Here is a 15,517-nt window from a genome sequence, read left to right on the forward strand (position 1 = left end):
AAGAAAAATGTTTCGCTGCTCCTTGTTGCTAGTATTTTTTTAAATAGGAAACTGCAAATAAGTGACAAACAACATCTTGTGCATTAAACCAAACTGGCATGAACATTACTGCAATATCATATTTTGCAATCTATAACCCTAAAATACTTTAAAACCCTATGAAGACCTTATACCACCTTGGTGATGAATTTTGTCCTTTTTAAAATAATTTGCATTAAGCTTCCATATGCCATTTTTGTGCAAGTATTAAATTTCCATAAATTCTATGTTTTTCTGTTATAACTTAGCAACTGAATGCTTTAGGGAATAAATGGACACAAATTACATAGTGTCTTTATATTTTATTCACATATCTTACATTTTGTAATGTCTAAGTCTCACTTTCTGATAGCAACCAGAAAGTTTGATTCAGCACCTACTGTACAGTAATGTACTGTATTCTTATTCTTCATTCATACAAGAGAACACACAAAAACACTCATCTTTCACTTACAATGTACACCCATCACTCAAAGCGTTTCTGTGTGAATGTTAATATACAAAGAGGGGCCTGAAAATAAAATCCACAGAAAAACAAAAAAATAAACAGACCAGCAGCATGCATAACATTAAAAAAATTAAGTTAAATTTTCCTTCCTTCCATGAAAGAGTCGAGTCTATTATGTGGCCCAGAAAAACAATTTCCAATCTTCAGAAATCATAAAACTACCTGATAAAAATAAGTGAACTACGTTTGTTTGTTTCTCAGTTTTATGTTTTAAGGATTAAAATGTGTGGTACCGATTTCCTTAAAAATCAGTACTGGTAAAAAAACATGCTGGGCAATTGAGACTATATGGATTGTCTGGATTTAAAATTCATATCACCTGCAAAGTAAAAGATAGCACTTTACAATAAGAGGCTGCTAAGGATAATTCATGTTTAATAGGGGAATACACCGTGACTTCCAAGTGCATTTATTAATTACACTGGAAATTATGTATTTCCTCATACGTAATAATATTAAAACCTAACAAATTCAGACACCTTGTAAAGTGTTATCTGGTACCGTTACAAAATGATATCAATATGATACTGTTTTGCAATGGTCTGCTTATATAAGTTACTATGTAGTTAATTTTTAAACTGTCAAAACTACAACAGTTGTTGGTTTAAATTAGATCCAGTTGCTGCTCAGAACAGTATATGGTATAGTGAAGCTTAACTGCCTTAAGCATGAACATGGGCAGAGAACCAAATCTGTCTACCTGCAAAGACGCCAGATGAAAAACAATGTAAAATTAAGATGTGAACACTACAATTAAAAAAAATAACCCATAATGTGATAAAAGCCCAGACTGAATTGTTACCACGAAGCCCACAGTAATTCACATTACGTTCCAAAACTATCAGTGATTTTTTTTTCCTGAAATGCTCCTGATCTCAAATTAACATACTTTTCTGAATATATTAAAAGATACAAGTTGTAGAACCATATGATGCAATAGGAAACAAAAAGGCATGATATTTTTTGCACTGCCTACAGTCTTCTCATATGGACAAAACAACAAAACCTAAGGAAGTGAATATTAATTTTACTGTTTACATCGGGTTCCACCAGCACAAATGGTAGTGCAATTGATGGGGGATCTGTTTACCCTGGCACACAGCAGCAGAGAAACAGCAACACAGAGGCAATGCTCTCCCAACAAGACCAAGCCTCCACCATTTTGAGGGAAATCGCGCAGAAAGAGCAGTGATTACACTGCACAAAAGCAATACACACCAACCTGCTGTGATGATCGCAAAAATCAGGGTTTCATTTAAAGGAGCACCTGCACATTTCCCACTTGATAATTTGAAAACCTGCATCTGGCCTGTAATGTAAGGCAGGCATGCACGGCAGTAATCGGGATCTGACATGTTCTGCATTTTACTAAAGCAGGGATGTGTGGTGAAATGTATATGCTATTAGCACCAGCATATATAAAGCATATATACCAGCATGAACCAAACTGTTTTGGTAAATCACTTTTTTAGAAAAAAAAATACAAAGGTAAAATTTATTGTTTAAAATTAATAGCAGCATATCTTAAAATATTTTACAATTATTTTCTTTTAGACTTCAGCAAAAAAAAAAGTTCCTGAGGATGATTTGCAACTAGACCTTAAAGTAGAGCTTGCACACCAGAAAAATACCCTGGACTGTCCGCGCCCACTCGTGATAGCTAACATTACATGTCTATAAGCCATATCTTTAATATACGTCACATACACCAGTCTATCATTTCTACACAAATTTACTCACCAATAGCAGAAAACAAAAGCAATACTGTGGGAAATGATAAATTAGGAAAGAAAAGGGATGTAAACTGATTCACAGACACAATAAAAATGAAAATGTATTATTTCTTCATTATTTTTATCAGAGACGACAAAGCTGCCTTCATGCGTCTAGTGTGCATTTTGAATTTGTAATGGCATTCCATTTACTGGATAAAGGTCTTCAGTTTAAAAACTCAAAACACTAATAATCTGAACTTTGGATTGGTATAAAATTCCAAAATGTGTGAAGAAACTTAAAAAAAGATGAGCTGGTAATAGGTATTACATCTAGGTGTGGATATTTCTTCTGTACTTCTGTGTGTGTGTGTGTTGGGGTAGGGGTTAGGAGCATTTTTTGTGTAATTTGTAGTCCCTTTCCAAACAAGATGGCCAGTGAGTAAAGTTGTGTTTTAACATTCAACTTATAACTTTCTTTTTCTTTAAAATCTACACTTTAATGTATTGCCGTTAGTCTGTAGGCTTGATTGTATGCAACACGTCTTCACACATACCATTGCTATAGGGGGAACACCTTCTGGCCATGTACGTTTTACTACATCATGGGTATAGAAGGATTTTCAGAAGATAAAACAAAAGCCCAAACGTTTATTCGCCAATCACAGATTTTTGCACAGGATATGTTACAGTCCGTTGTAATGAGGCCCCCATCGCTTGTTAATGTGGTCAAAGGTATGAGACACCCACTGCTGCTCCAGGACCCTGTACCTTTCCTCACACAGATACAGCGGCTTGCCACGTCTAGGAGAGAAAATAGGAAAAAAAAACTTTTTAAAGAGCACGTCATGATCGGTTGACATAAGGCAAACAAACACATCTGGACACGAACAATAACACCGACCCAAAACAGATTAAAATAGACATTTCTAAAACAGGATTTTAGATTTCCGAAACATTCACAGTAGGGTATAGTTACAAGAAAAGCATTGGGTCTAGAAATTCTAAATCATACTGAAAGCATTGCTGTTTTTAGCCAGGTGGTCTGCAGACCCTGTTGTGTTTCAGGGGCAGTGTCTTTTTGGTTGTTTTTTTCCAAGTATACTTTTATATTTTTACACTTTTACTCTTCACGAAGGAAAGAGCTGATCCATCTCGGGATACCAGCATGATAGCTCATGAAAAGAACCGTTCATCCTAAGTGACGGACTTCCAGGAAATTGAAACTGAATTTGAAAACTGAAATTGAAACTGTTTAGTTGAAAAGTTCAGTGATGTTTTTCGTACTAAAACCATGAGAAAACTTTCAAGGAAGCAGTCTCCTTGAAAGGAAGCATAAGTATATATTATGCTTATATTCAAAACATTTCTTTTTTTATAAAGCCAGTAAATTGATATTTCCATGAATGCACATGATTTCTATATCAACTTGAATTTTAAAGCGATACACATTAATCAGAGGAGGCAGATACAAGCACTGAGTTTACCGGAGGTCTCTGTCCTCTTCCCCATGAGCATCCAAGTACACGGAGCCCCAAAGGCAGAAACGATGGCCTCTGATGATGATGATGACGGAGGCATTGATCAGCAGGAATATTCCTGTCCCTGCCCCACAGTGCTGAGAGTGCTAAGGAATAAAATGTTACCATCACTGATACAGGCCTGTACGTCTTCCAAAGACAAATTCCATCAGCAGGGCAGCAAATGAATCATATTTCATATGGATTAAGACACAGGAATAAAACGTATAAAAATCATTGGACTTTTTAAAATAGCATTCACATTACACAAGTGCCAACTATTCCATGCACTGTATGACTGTGAACAATTGAATTAGGAAACATGAGTGACATACTGTAAAAGCAGGACAAATTGAGTACAGTCAATATTCTACATGTCCCTGCTACTTATTGTGCCATTCTATGTAAGTATTAAAGCAAAAAAGCATCAAATCTGTACACTTACTCACCAAAACACATTCACAGTAACTCTGTTGCTTACAGCAAAGCCCTTTGAGGCATACAAAGGTTCCACACACTAAACAGAGTGCAGGATCCTTAGGCACCTTATTGCAGACAGAGCAGGCCTTCCTGTGATAGTACTGGAAGATGGTATTGTAATTCTCCGGTAAGTGAAGAAGATGAGGTGCAGCCCAATGAGGATCCTGGGCAAGCAACGTCTGAAGAGAACAAAGGTGGAAACCACAAAAATGCATTCAAGTCTTTCTTTGCTACCCTAACACACCCTTACCGAATAAATGCCATAAATCTACTGAATACATTATGTTGCAATTTTAATATTTGAAATCAACTGCCAATGTTTCCTCCATGACAAAAGAATCTCTCGTGTAATTCACTGTATTCTTAAACTGTAGCGTTTTTCTCCACCTCATTTTAAAAAAATTAGGACCGCATATGATTCTTACTACTGAAACCTATTCAACATGTAACAAACATTCAAATGGTCTGTCTTGACTGATTAAACATTGCTGAAATGCAATACAAAAAGGTTTTGGATAAGGGGGAAAAAACAATACAAAAAGTAAAGTCAGCTACATTTAAAATCGTGATGTTGATAATGTCACAGATAGCTTTAGATTAGATTTAGTTTCCACCATCCATTTCTGCAGACAATCAGCAAATACGGCGTCCTTTTCAGTGGGTATAGCAGGGTGTACGTCAATCGTAACCGTATTTAATACTTCTACAAGCCTTTCTTGCAAAGATGTTTTTTTCTGCGCTTTTCCTGGGATCTGTGACAGCTCAAGCTGTTAAGATCTTTCATTTACTCAAGTGTCACTTCCACTGTTCTTCTCACACATCTCACATCAATCTGTGTGAAAGCCATGCTAATCCACTCAGGCCTCAATCAGGGCTGATTTTATTCTCGGCTGCCTTCGCCAAACCTTCTATCAATTGATTCTGAAAGGGGGTGACAAGTGTCCTGTGATTCACTGGCTTTTGGCTGCAGTAAACGGAAATAACTCCATGATCCTCCAAACCTCTCTTCCTAGGTCCCAGGTGGCAACGATTTTCTTACTCATTCGCTTTTTATTTGGGTTGAGGATATGGCTTACACTTGATCACAGAGAAAGCAGCTGCTGTAACCATCCATACCATCTCCATGGTATGAACACTTTCAGGCAAGTCAAGTGCCGAGCATTTTCCTTTTTTAGCATAATGGTTTACTAAATATTTTGGACTTGAAAACATCCTTTTTGCTTTGGCACTTTAAAAAATTTACATGTGGATCTGAATTTGTATTCAGACCATCTACAAAAGTTCAAGGGGCTGTTTTCGAATTATCTAAAATCTTTAAAATAATATTCAAGCTTTCCCTTAATGTACAGTATAAGGTTTCTGAGTTGCATTTTATTGCGCTGATATTCTAGTAACTAGGCCCATCACAACTGGAGATTTCTGCTTATAGTGATGGCCTGAACTGGTGACTGGTGTCTAATCATAATATGGTGTGCTACAAAGGTCATCAAAGAGTGATAGTAACAGTCTGATATGACTAAGGACTTCATTCAACAATCCCAGGAATAAGAAACAGTAAAAACATTACATATATATAATTAATATAATTGTGTGTCAGTGATGTTGTACAATTATTACAGATGCCCAGCTATCACAATCCAGATTATAATGATAGACATTACCATCATCAATTTGATGAAAGTCTATAATATAATAATAACAGTTCAGTAAAGGTAACAGGCACATATAGTTTCTTACTAAGTATTATTAATTACACTTCATTTACACAATTTCTACTAATGTTTCTAAAAATATAAAAATTTGAGCAATGGCCTTCTATGTATTTTCTTACAACCAAAACCTACCACAGCATGTTTTTTCTGAGTATCCATGAATGCTGTTACTTCTGAGCACCACTGAGATATCAAGTCAAACGCTGGGACTGGCCACTCAAGGCAGGAGGCACTGCTTAGCTGGTTTGATGGTTGAAGTCCTAGACAGCTAGCCAGCACAGAAAATTCCTCTTCCCTCTAAGAAACAAAAAGCAGCACTGAAATATAGATTGTAACCAGAAAATATTCCAGATTTCATTAAGTGGAAAAAAAAAGTTTTGCTGTCGGAAATGTACCTAAAATGTGGGGAGCGCAATGGCTGAAAAATAAGGATTCCGCATAAGTCCCCACTCACAGCACGGGCTATGCCCCTTTGCCTGGAGATCACAAGCTTGAATCCAGAGGGCAGGGCACAAAAGTACAACACAAGATCTACTGTTTGTGCACTAGGTTCACAGTACCAAAAAAAAAATAAATGCACAGGACGTACATTCACATCTTTAGGATTTAATTTCTCAGAGGCTAATATGGGGTTGTAGGAGTAAGGTTACTGAATATTCTCTGCTCTCCTCCCCACTGATAGCTGATGTGTGGTGAGCGCTCTGGCGCACTATTGTTGCCGTCGCACCATCCAGGTGGATGCTGCACATTGGTGGTGGTGGAGGGGAGTCCCCATTACCTGTGAAGCGCTTTGAGTGGAGTGTCCAGAAAAGCGCTATATAAGTGTAAGCAATTATTATTATTATTCAGTATTCAGGATTTACTGAATCAGCAATTCCAAGGCGTTATACAGGGTAATAACCTATGACACCTAAATCTAGAAGTGACATTAATTAATATTATTTTGCACATTCATTAATTGCAAACTCTAAATTTCTAAAAGTCCAATTTTCTAAAACAAAAGAATCAGGACTTTAAGGCACATAAAAGTAACTAGTGATCTCACAGCTGCGTTAAACCACAGTGTGTAATACAAGTAATATGTATTGAAACACTGTAAAAAAACAAGTGTTCTCCTAGACATACATAGGGTACAGTTATGACAAGTTGAGAGACTCTGGAAAAAAATGCTTTCAATGAGACTTGATTTAGAAAGCAGCACCTAAATGAAAACTTTTGTTTAATTTGCGCTATGAAATATACAATACCAGACAACTGGGTAGGTCATCCCCATAAAGGTGGTGCTGCAAGAGGCTGGAGATCCTGAGGAAGGGCAGGCAGAACTGCTGGAGAGCGTATTCGATTGACTGAGGGGACCAGATACTGGAACTCAGCTGGAAAAAAGGACAGCCACATGTAGTACTGTCATTCCACCCATACCTTCACCACAGATTCTTTCAGAACTAACATGCATATGGAATCAAAATACATTTATTGAAGACGGCCAGAGAAATGCAGCCAGGAAAGGATTTTTCAGAAACCCAATTGCATCTCTTTGAAATCTGCTGCGCATGGACATCAACTTTGCTTGCTAAATAGAGGATAGGTAAAAATCACAGCAGGGTGGAAAATCCAGTGCAACCTATATTTTAAACCTAAATGTTTTGTAAGATAACTGAACACTGCACTGACTTTAAAAATCAAAATTAAAGTTGCTTACTATTGACATTTCATCCGGGGCCACTTCATACAAGCCCTTTCCTTTGGACAGCTCCATGATCACATGACTCAGCAATGCCTCCCAACACTTTTCTGCATTGCACGTGTTCTGTGAAACACACACGAGAAGTTCACATCAATCACAGTTTTTTTTTTTCTCCACTCCATCACAAACAGTCAGGGGGGAGAAAAAAAACAATATAGTTTTTTGGTCTTTCAACCATTAATCTTAGGCGAAAAGTAGTTATAAAAGGATGATCAAAACTGACACTAAGCGTTTCAGCGAGAGAGATGAAAGAGCTGATGTAGCTGGTGCTTTGACATCCTATGCCTACACGGCAGCAAGAATCTTTTATCCGTAAAAAAAAGGGATCCGGGCTGGATCTCCAGTAGAGTCTGTTTGCTAAGGACTGTACAAATGCCTGAGCCCTGCTGGGACTGAGCTGCAGTGGGATCAGCCCAGCCAGGCGGGAGATGCTGTTTGCTAAGGGGTGGTAGCCCCATTTCAAACCTGGCGCTTGCCAGACACAGTGCCACGGTCAGTCCAGGGCCTGTCCTTCAGCTATGCAGCACAACTTTCTGCTTGCAATCAGCAGGGAGAAAAGAAGTCATAGACTGGGAAGCCCAAGTTATAAGGCTTTGTTTGGCTACAGCTCGCTTATGCCAACCTAGGTTTGAATTGGCAAGTCTGCTTAAAGAGCAATTAAGAATTCCAACAGCGATAAAAAATTAAATAAGGAAATGACACCCCTAAAATGGATCCTGTACCTGGCTTTAGGGACAGAAATAGCAATTGGTATTTTTAGAATAAAGTGACAAGACCATCTGGAAACTCTTAACAAGCACTTAACATGTCAACCAGAAATAATCTTCAATTCAATTGTTATTAGAACATCCCCAGGTTCTTATTTTTTTAAATTACTTTAAATACATTTTTAGGTTTCTTATGCAATTTGTTTTTTTTCCCTGTACAATACAGCATTGCAGTATAGTTTAAGCACAGTACGTTAATGCTACAATAACTCTTTTTATATTATAAAATATTTGACTGTTGATAAGAGCTGAAACATTACTGAATATGTGTTCAGATAAAATCCAACTGGTTCTACCAATATTTTATGTGAGGTAAAGCAGCCAACATCTATCAAACTGGCGGTAAAAGAATATAAACTGGCAACTCTCTTATCTATCTCAGAGTGCTCTGTCATAGATTTATAGCTGAGGAATTTACTGCCACTGAATTCTCTTTTCTTTAGGCTACAGTCTTCTTTAAGATTTCATTTTTTTTAGAATCCTTTTAATTTACGCACAAAAGTGTTGTTCTACATAAGACCTGGAGATATTGGCAATAATAATAACCTCCAATGTTAGATTTACCGCCATGAACTGAAAGCTCTATTGTTCATGAAGAGAAAAATCAACTGTACTGCCTTGGTAGATGGAAACATTTGGCGTTCTACGTGTTTGTCCACCACTTTAATTTATGCGATAACAAAGCCTTTCAAATAGAAATGTCCTAACATAGATGTCAATGTTAAACGCTGTGCTGTTTGCAAACTATAAATGCCCCTGTTGGAAAAACTGTAGTGCATAAGCAGCTAAAAGAAAACCACAGTGGTTTAGCCATCATTATTTCTTTTGTCAGTTCATTCATCTTTCAGAAAGCAGACACTGTGTGGTGCTCTAAAATATTAAACCCACCACTCAATTAAAACTGGCATCTCTTTTCTTTATGACAAACTGCAGGAAGGAAGCAGCAGTCACACATCACTGTCCACATCCCCAATTCAGACTTAGAAATGTTTTTATTTCAGCGACACCCACAGTATTCATGCCATTACCTTTTTCAGGGCTCCTGCATTTTTCCAGGCTAATCTCTCCTCTGGACTGAATTTGACTGAAAGCGCTCCAATGGCATGAACATACTGCAATGTGTACAGTATTTTCAGAATACAGGTAAAGTGTTCTGTGGAAGTCAAACAAATAAAGGGCATGAAACAATGATACCACACACAAAAAGCTTCTGAAAGACTTCACTGAATATAGTATTGTAAAGCTGTAGAAAAACAATAACAAAATCAAACTGATTCAAATGGCTTATTTTTTTACCCTGGTGCAGTACTGTAAATACAGCAGTAATAGGCATCAATAGGACATTCTGTCAAATTAAGCATCTCATAACGAGTAGTTAAACCTTTGTAAAGACAAATGCATGCACCCGTAAAAGCCTTTTTTCCCCACACCTACAGTATAAAAGTCCAAAACTATTTTAAGATTCTATATATTAATATACATATCTCTATATACACATGTAAATGTACTGCACGATATACCTGATTATGCTTCACGTGCATGTTCTAAAAATTATTTAACATTTTGCCCCACAACAAATAAGGGATTGGAACGTTAAATATTTATCCCAAAACAAACCTTTTTGCTGTGCAAAACACTAAATGATCTATTTAAGATTAAATGTTTTAAAATTATTTTTCCATAAAGGAAACTATGTTGTCAAAACCAAGTATTTAAAATCAGATTTGACTAAAACTAGGCATGTACTGTCAGCATAGTTCTACTAATACTGAGGATTTACATATTTGCATTCTGAATATAACTTTTCCTCAATATTCCTCACATTCGCTTTATCTCTGGACATTTGCATTTATGATCGATTGGTATATGGTGCAAATCTTATACCTTATACAAATCTTATACTTAATCTTTCTTGGAAGCTGCAACATGAATATTTCAATTTTTATAACAAGTTTATGGAAGAAAATGAGCAAAAAATATTTTTTTTTTATTAAAAACTGTATTGCATCTGCCCAGACAGTAAAGTAACACTTGCAGGAAACAAAGCCAGTGCCTGTTTACATTATTTTCTTGGCTTGTGTTAACCCCAATTGTGAAATCAATATGGGGCACTTGAAAACACAGAAGAATAGGTGTTGGAGGGGGAAAAAAAAATGCAGGAAGTGCGCTTCCAGCGTCTTCGCTCCCTTAGGGATATCAGCATAATAAAACTGAGCTGTTCGCTCAAGCTTACATGACAGCAAAAACCAGACACAGGATAATGTGAGGGCAGGTGTGGCGAGAGATGATTGATGCTGCACTCTGCGAGAAAGGCTGTGCTACCGGGAGGCAGAGCTGTGCAACAGAATGGAAGCTGAATGCCTTGAACAGCATTGATTTTGGTGGGGAGGGGAGAAGGAGTGAAGGAGAAGAAAATGCGCACCAAAGAAACATTACCCTAATTTGCATATAGGAAAAAGGCCTAAGTTTAGAAATAAGACATTAAAACAGCATACCATGGCTTTAAGGCTTAATAACAGAAGATGAATATGCTAATGAAATCGGGGACACTCATCTTAGGTTTGACACCTTTTTCTCAGTGCCTGTAAAACTCAATATGTTGTGTATTTAATACCTGGCTTCTTAAAATGACTATTACTTACTACTATTACTTAGTCCCATTTTCTTTTAAAGTGAATATGTACATCAAAACTTGAATTCTCAAACTGAACTCTTCATAGGTGAAGGAAGTTAAATGTCAGCAAAAAGCAAAAGCAAGACCAAAAACAAAAATGTTGATTGCAGAAGTATTTACCCCCCTGAGTCAATATTTGGTGGAAGCACTTTTGGCAGCAATTACAGCTAAGAGTCTTTTTGGATAAATCTCTCCGAACTGTGATTGCTCTCAGCAGTTTTTGCTGACATTTAAGTTCTTTTACCCATAAAAGTGTTCAGGTTGAGAATTCAAGTTCTCAATAAAAATACTTAAAAAACTGTGTAACTCAACAAAATAAGGCATCATTTAAAAGTGGGTGAAGACTTTTGCTTGGCATAATTTTACTTTGTAATAGAAAAAGTTTTTTTTATGACAAAAGCATAAAAAGAGTTCTGACTAAGATGCTCACACAGATCATTTAAGCAAGACAGTACAGTAATATTGATGAAAGAAAGCATTAATACATCCAGGGCAAGCAATATGACCACTTGGCTGCTCCAAATTTAACAAAAAAAAAGCACATAATGCAGTCTATCAAAATAGCTGGCTAATTCTTCACTTTTGACTTTTCATCATTTTTAAGATGAAAAATCTTCGTCTCGTCCTTTGGATGAGACGTAAAACCGAGGTCCTGACTCTCTGAGGTCATTAAAAATCCCAGGGCGTTTCTCGAAAAGAGTAAGGGTGTAACCCCGGCATCCTGGCCAAATTTCCCATTGGTCCTTACCAATCATGGCCTCCTAATAATCCCCATCTATGAACTGCCTTCATTACTCTGCTCTCCTCCCCAATGATAGCTGATGTGTGGTGAGCGTTCTGGCGCACTATGGTTGCCATCGCATCATCCAGGTGGATGCTGCACATTGGTGGTGGTGGAGGGGAGTCCCCATTACCTGTAAAGCGCTTTGAGTGGAGTGTCCAGAAAAGCGCTACTGTATATAAGTGTAAGCAATTAATTAATTAATTATTATTATTAAGATGTCCAAGTACTGACAAGAAAAGAGGATGGCTGACCTTACTTGCACACAAAAGAAAACGATTTGGGGAAAAAAAACTCTTGACCTTTAAACATTTATACAGCTTAAATGTTATTGATACGATCGCAAGTTTAATAAAGTAGATGATTAACATTCTAAAACTCCCAGGCCTACACTGGCTGTTTTCAGTCCTGTTACCAATAATATTACCAAATTAAAACAGCTCCACCTTGAAAGTAAGGCATAATTCAGAGTCAGTTAGCAACCTCCCTCAACCTTCAGTGTGACTAAAGCCAAGGGATGCCCTGACCTCCATCAGACAGTCCTTTCTGTGATAAAAGGCTTAATTTGGAGTGATCCTTCGTTCTGATGGTTTAAAGATCAATTTTCCATCTCAGGATGAACAATATAAAATGGCATTTATTTTGGCTTAATCAATGTGGAATTGAAAAAGATACAAAGTCCATCTAAAGGCTAATAAGACACTGAATGTTGTGCTCAAAGCTGATTCTGAAGGGCAATGAGAGGAGGTGTTAAACCCTGTCAATAGCAAGAAGCATTGTTAAAGCAGAACAGCTGATTTCTGAATGCCGTTAAGAGCAAGATGCCCATACAGTATAAAACAAAGATTTTAAATTGAATCTTAAATTTCACAGACAAAATAAGGTCAAATGGAAAATAGGCTAACACAAGCTTAATTATTCATTTTTAAACACCACATGACGAATTCTGAAATGCCATGCATCTTTAGCGATTGGTATCATAAGCTTTCACGCTAGATTAAAAAAAAACTAATCCTGCAGCCCTGGAAGAGCAGTTACGTGGGGAGAACTGCTTATATCGTGTGGCACCTATGCAGTTCTGGGAAAAACGTCATTACAGAGGCACCTCTACGTCTCTCTCGGGTGTGGCATTTCAAACCCAGAAAAACATGTTTACCAAACCCAAAGCTCTCAAAAAAAAAACTAAATCCAGGAAATTAATTCACTGTGACCTCCACCTCTGTATATTAGCAGAGATTATTTTGATTCACCAATATTTCATTTTATTATGTGGTTTCAGCTGAGTTATTAGCTGAGCGCTTCTACTGTGCTAATTAATTCTGATTACACATTGGCTGCAATAGGATCCCTCGTCTGAATAATTTGGACAACTGGTCACATAAATGCAAAACAAATACAAAAATTACATCATGTGACTCCTCCTTATGAGAATAAAGTAGAAATTCTTTGTCAGAAAAGCAGAGATTTAAATAGGTCCTTTTCTCCAACACACACAGTACCACTAGGGGAGCACAAGTGTTAAACATCATAAAAAAGGATCAGACTGAATCAGTGTTGTCAGTGAAGAATAGGAGTAAGGGGTGAAAATGAAAGAGAATGAAGAGTAGGTCCTGAAAACAGGGTCTTAAAAAAGCCAGAACCATTTCCTGCTTTTTATTCCGTATTTTTTTTTAACTGAATTTTCCTTTTACGGCAGATCTTGTAAATTGCACCTAATTCTGAAGGCTGAAAATCCAAATCCCCAGGGTCTTTGTGAGCCTTTTCCATCCCACTCTTCTTGCAACAATCTTGTTTCTCTCTTCACGCATCTAGCGAGCATTACAGTAATTAACATCTTTGTAGGTGACCCCCTATCACACATGATTGCTGCAATTTGAACTTCTAAAATCCAACATAAATTACTAGCCTTCCCCTTGTGCATTCAACTGAGCTTGAAAGATCAAAACGCCCCCTGCACAGTTACGAGATGAAGGTCATTTAAAGGACATGATTTCTTCCATAAAAGGACCTGATGGGCTTTCAAGTCATTGTGTCATTTTGCTCCTAACTTAACGATAACAAGGCAAGGAGACAAGAGGCACTGATAAGAATGTCAGACCTGCACAACAGAATTACTATTCAGCACTGATTTACACAGATAAAGCCTCATCATTCGGCTCTATCCTATGGTCTTCTCTGTATTTTCATTCGCAAAACAGAAACCTTACCAAGAAAACATGCACAGTAAGGAAAATAATCATCAAATATTCTGTGACCATACCTTTACGCAAGGGCTGTGGCATTGTTAACACAAAGATAATCAACAAGGAAGGGATGTCTCTGAAAAGCATTGGGACTTCTGGTCTTTCATCCTCACAGGTACTGTAGAACAAACACAGTGTTACACAAATAAAATGTTCACTGAAGATCTTAATATTCAAAGCATCATCTCACAAAAAAAAATTAACTTTTTTGTTAATGGTTTACAATGTAGAAAACAATTGTCTCATATTTTAAATCCACAGTGAAAAAGCCCAGAGCAGCGCACTCTCTTGAATATGTGCATTACCGATTGTCTTAAGACTTAAACAGTAATGGCACACCTGTAATTGCTTTCTAAGACTCCCAAATTTATGCAGCTAAAAGAATATTGAACATATTTACAATTATATGGTGACCTAATTCCAAAATACAACTCATCACTAAAGTTTCAGAGCTTTTTTTAAATTGAACTTTTATACATCTTCCCTGAAGACTCTATACAAGGTCTTTTAATCTTTTTTCCACCTTGAGGACAAGTCCTCCTGGGATCTAGTGGTTTAAAAACAGCATCATACATGTTAATTTAAAAAAGCTACTTCATTAACAATATAATCATATAATAAAAACAAAGCCGCATTGAGCTGAAAGATGACATGATCATATTTGATTAACCCTTAATTCACTGCATTTTAAAACAAACCAGAATAGAATGCGATTAAGAAATCCAGGCTAGATCACCTGGGCAAATATTATTGTGAGAAGCAATGCTCACAGTTTCCAACTCAAAGGGAAATAAAATGCCTAACGTATTTTAAGTTATGGAGTAAGGGATTTTAAAACCTCTGTCTACTCTAAAGAACTTTGCTACAGTCAGTAAAGACGTTGACGTTTTAATATATGTATGGCATTCTGAAGGACAGAGCACCTTTGCAGCTTAGCTAAATATGTTTTAGTCAAGCTGAAGGTAAAGTCTCCCCACAGCTTCAGTATAGCCTAGGGCATTCAGTCCCAAATCAAACCAGTCATAAATGCCTAATAAATTAAAGACCTCAACTAAATCAGGACATGCATCCTGTAAAATGGCAAATATTCAAAGAAATATAAGGATACTATGCACGTTATTATACAGTGATCTCAAATAAAATTACACATTAATTTGACAGTGCAGCACATATACCGTAACGCTGAAATTCCATTCTGCAAAAAAGCACCTTGAAAGATAAAAATAAATAATACAGGGCAGCATCTTTAGGAATCAATGTGCAGCAATGTTTCACATGGCTTCTCTTCATGTGTTATTTAAAAAGTACAATATCGGAGCCTCGAGGCATCAGAGACA

General features: G+C 36.9%; 1 protein-coding gene across 3 annotated transcripts in view; it reads right to left on the reverse strand.

Moving 5' to 3' along the window:
- Window positions 1–334: 334 nt before the first annotated feature.
- The window catches only part of ubr3 (ubiquitin protein ligase E3 component n-recognin 3), an 80,470-nt gene continuing 65,287 nt past the window's right edge, over window positions 335–15,517 (reverse strand). For all 3 annotated transcript variants that reach the window (XM_088930142.1, XM_088930141.1, XM_088930140.1), the window contains 8 exons: window positions 14,198–14,298; window positions 9,511–9,635; window positions 7,671–7,778; window positions 7,219–7,344; window positions 6,104–6,268; window positions 4,229–4,438; window positions 3,747–3,886; window positions 335–3,063 (listed from right to left, as the gene is read on the reverse strand). In XM_088930142.1, the coding sequence (XP_088786268.1) occupies window positions 2,946–3,063; window positions 3,747–3,886; window positions 4,229–4,438; window positions 6,104–6,268; window positions 7,219–7,344; window positions 7,671–7,778; window positions 9,511–9,635; window positions 14,198–14,298 (1,093 nt within the window). In that variant the 3' untranslated portion in view covers window positions 335–2,945. The remainder of the gene's footprint in view (window positions 3,064–3,746; window positions 3,887–4,228; window positions 4,439–6,103; window positions 6,269–7,218; window positions 7,345–7,670; window positions 7,779–9,510; window positions 9,636–14,197; window positions 14,299–15,517) is intronic.

This window comes from Atractosteus spatula, chromosome 13, assembly GCF_055471065.1.
Source record: "Atractosteus spatula isolate fAtrSpa1 chromosome 13, fAtrSpa1.hap1, whole genome shotgun sequence".
Taxonomy (NCBI): domain Eukaryota; kingdom Metazoa; phylum Chordata; class Actinopteri; order Semionotiformes; family Lepisosteidae; genus Atractosteus; species Atractosteus spatula.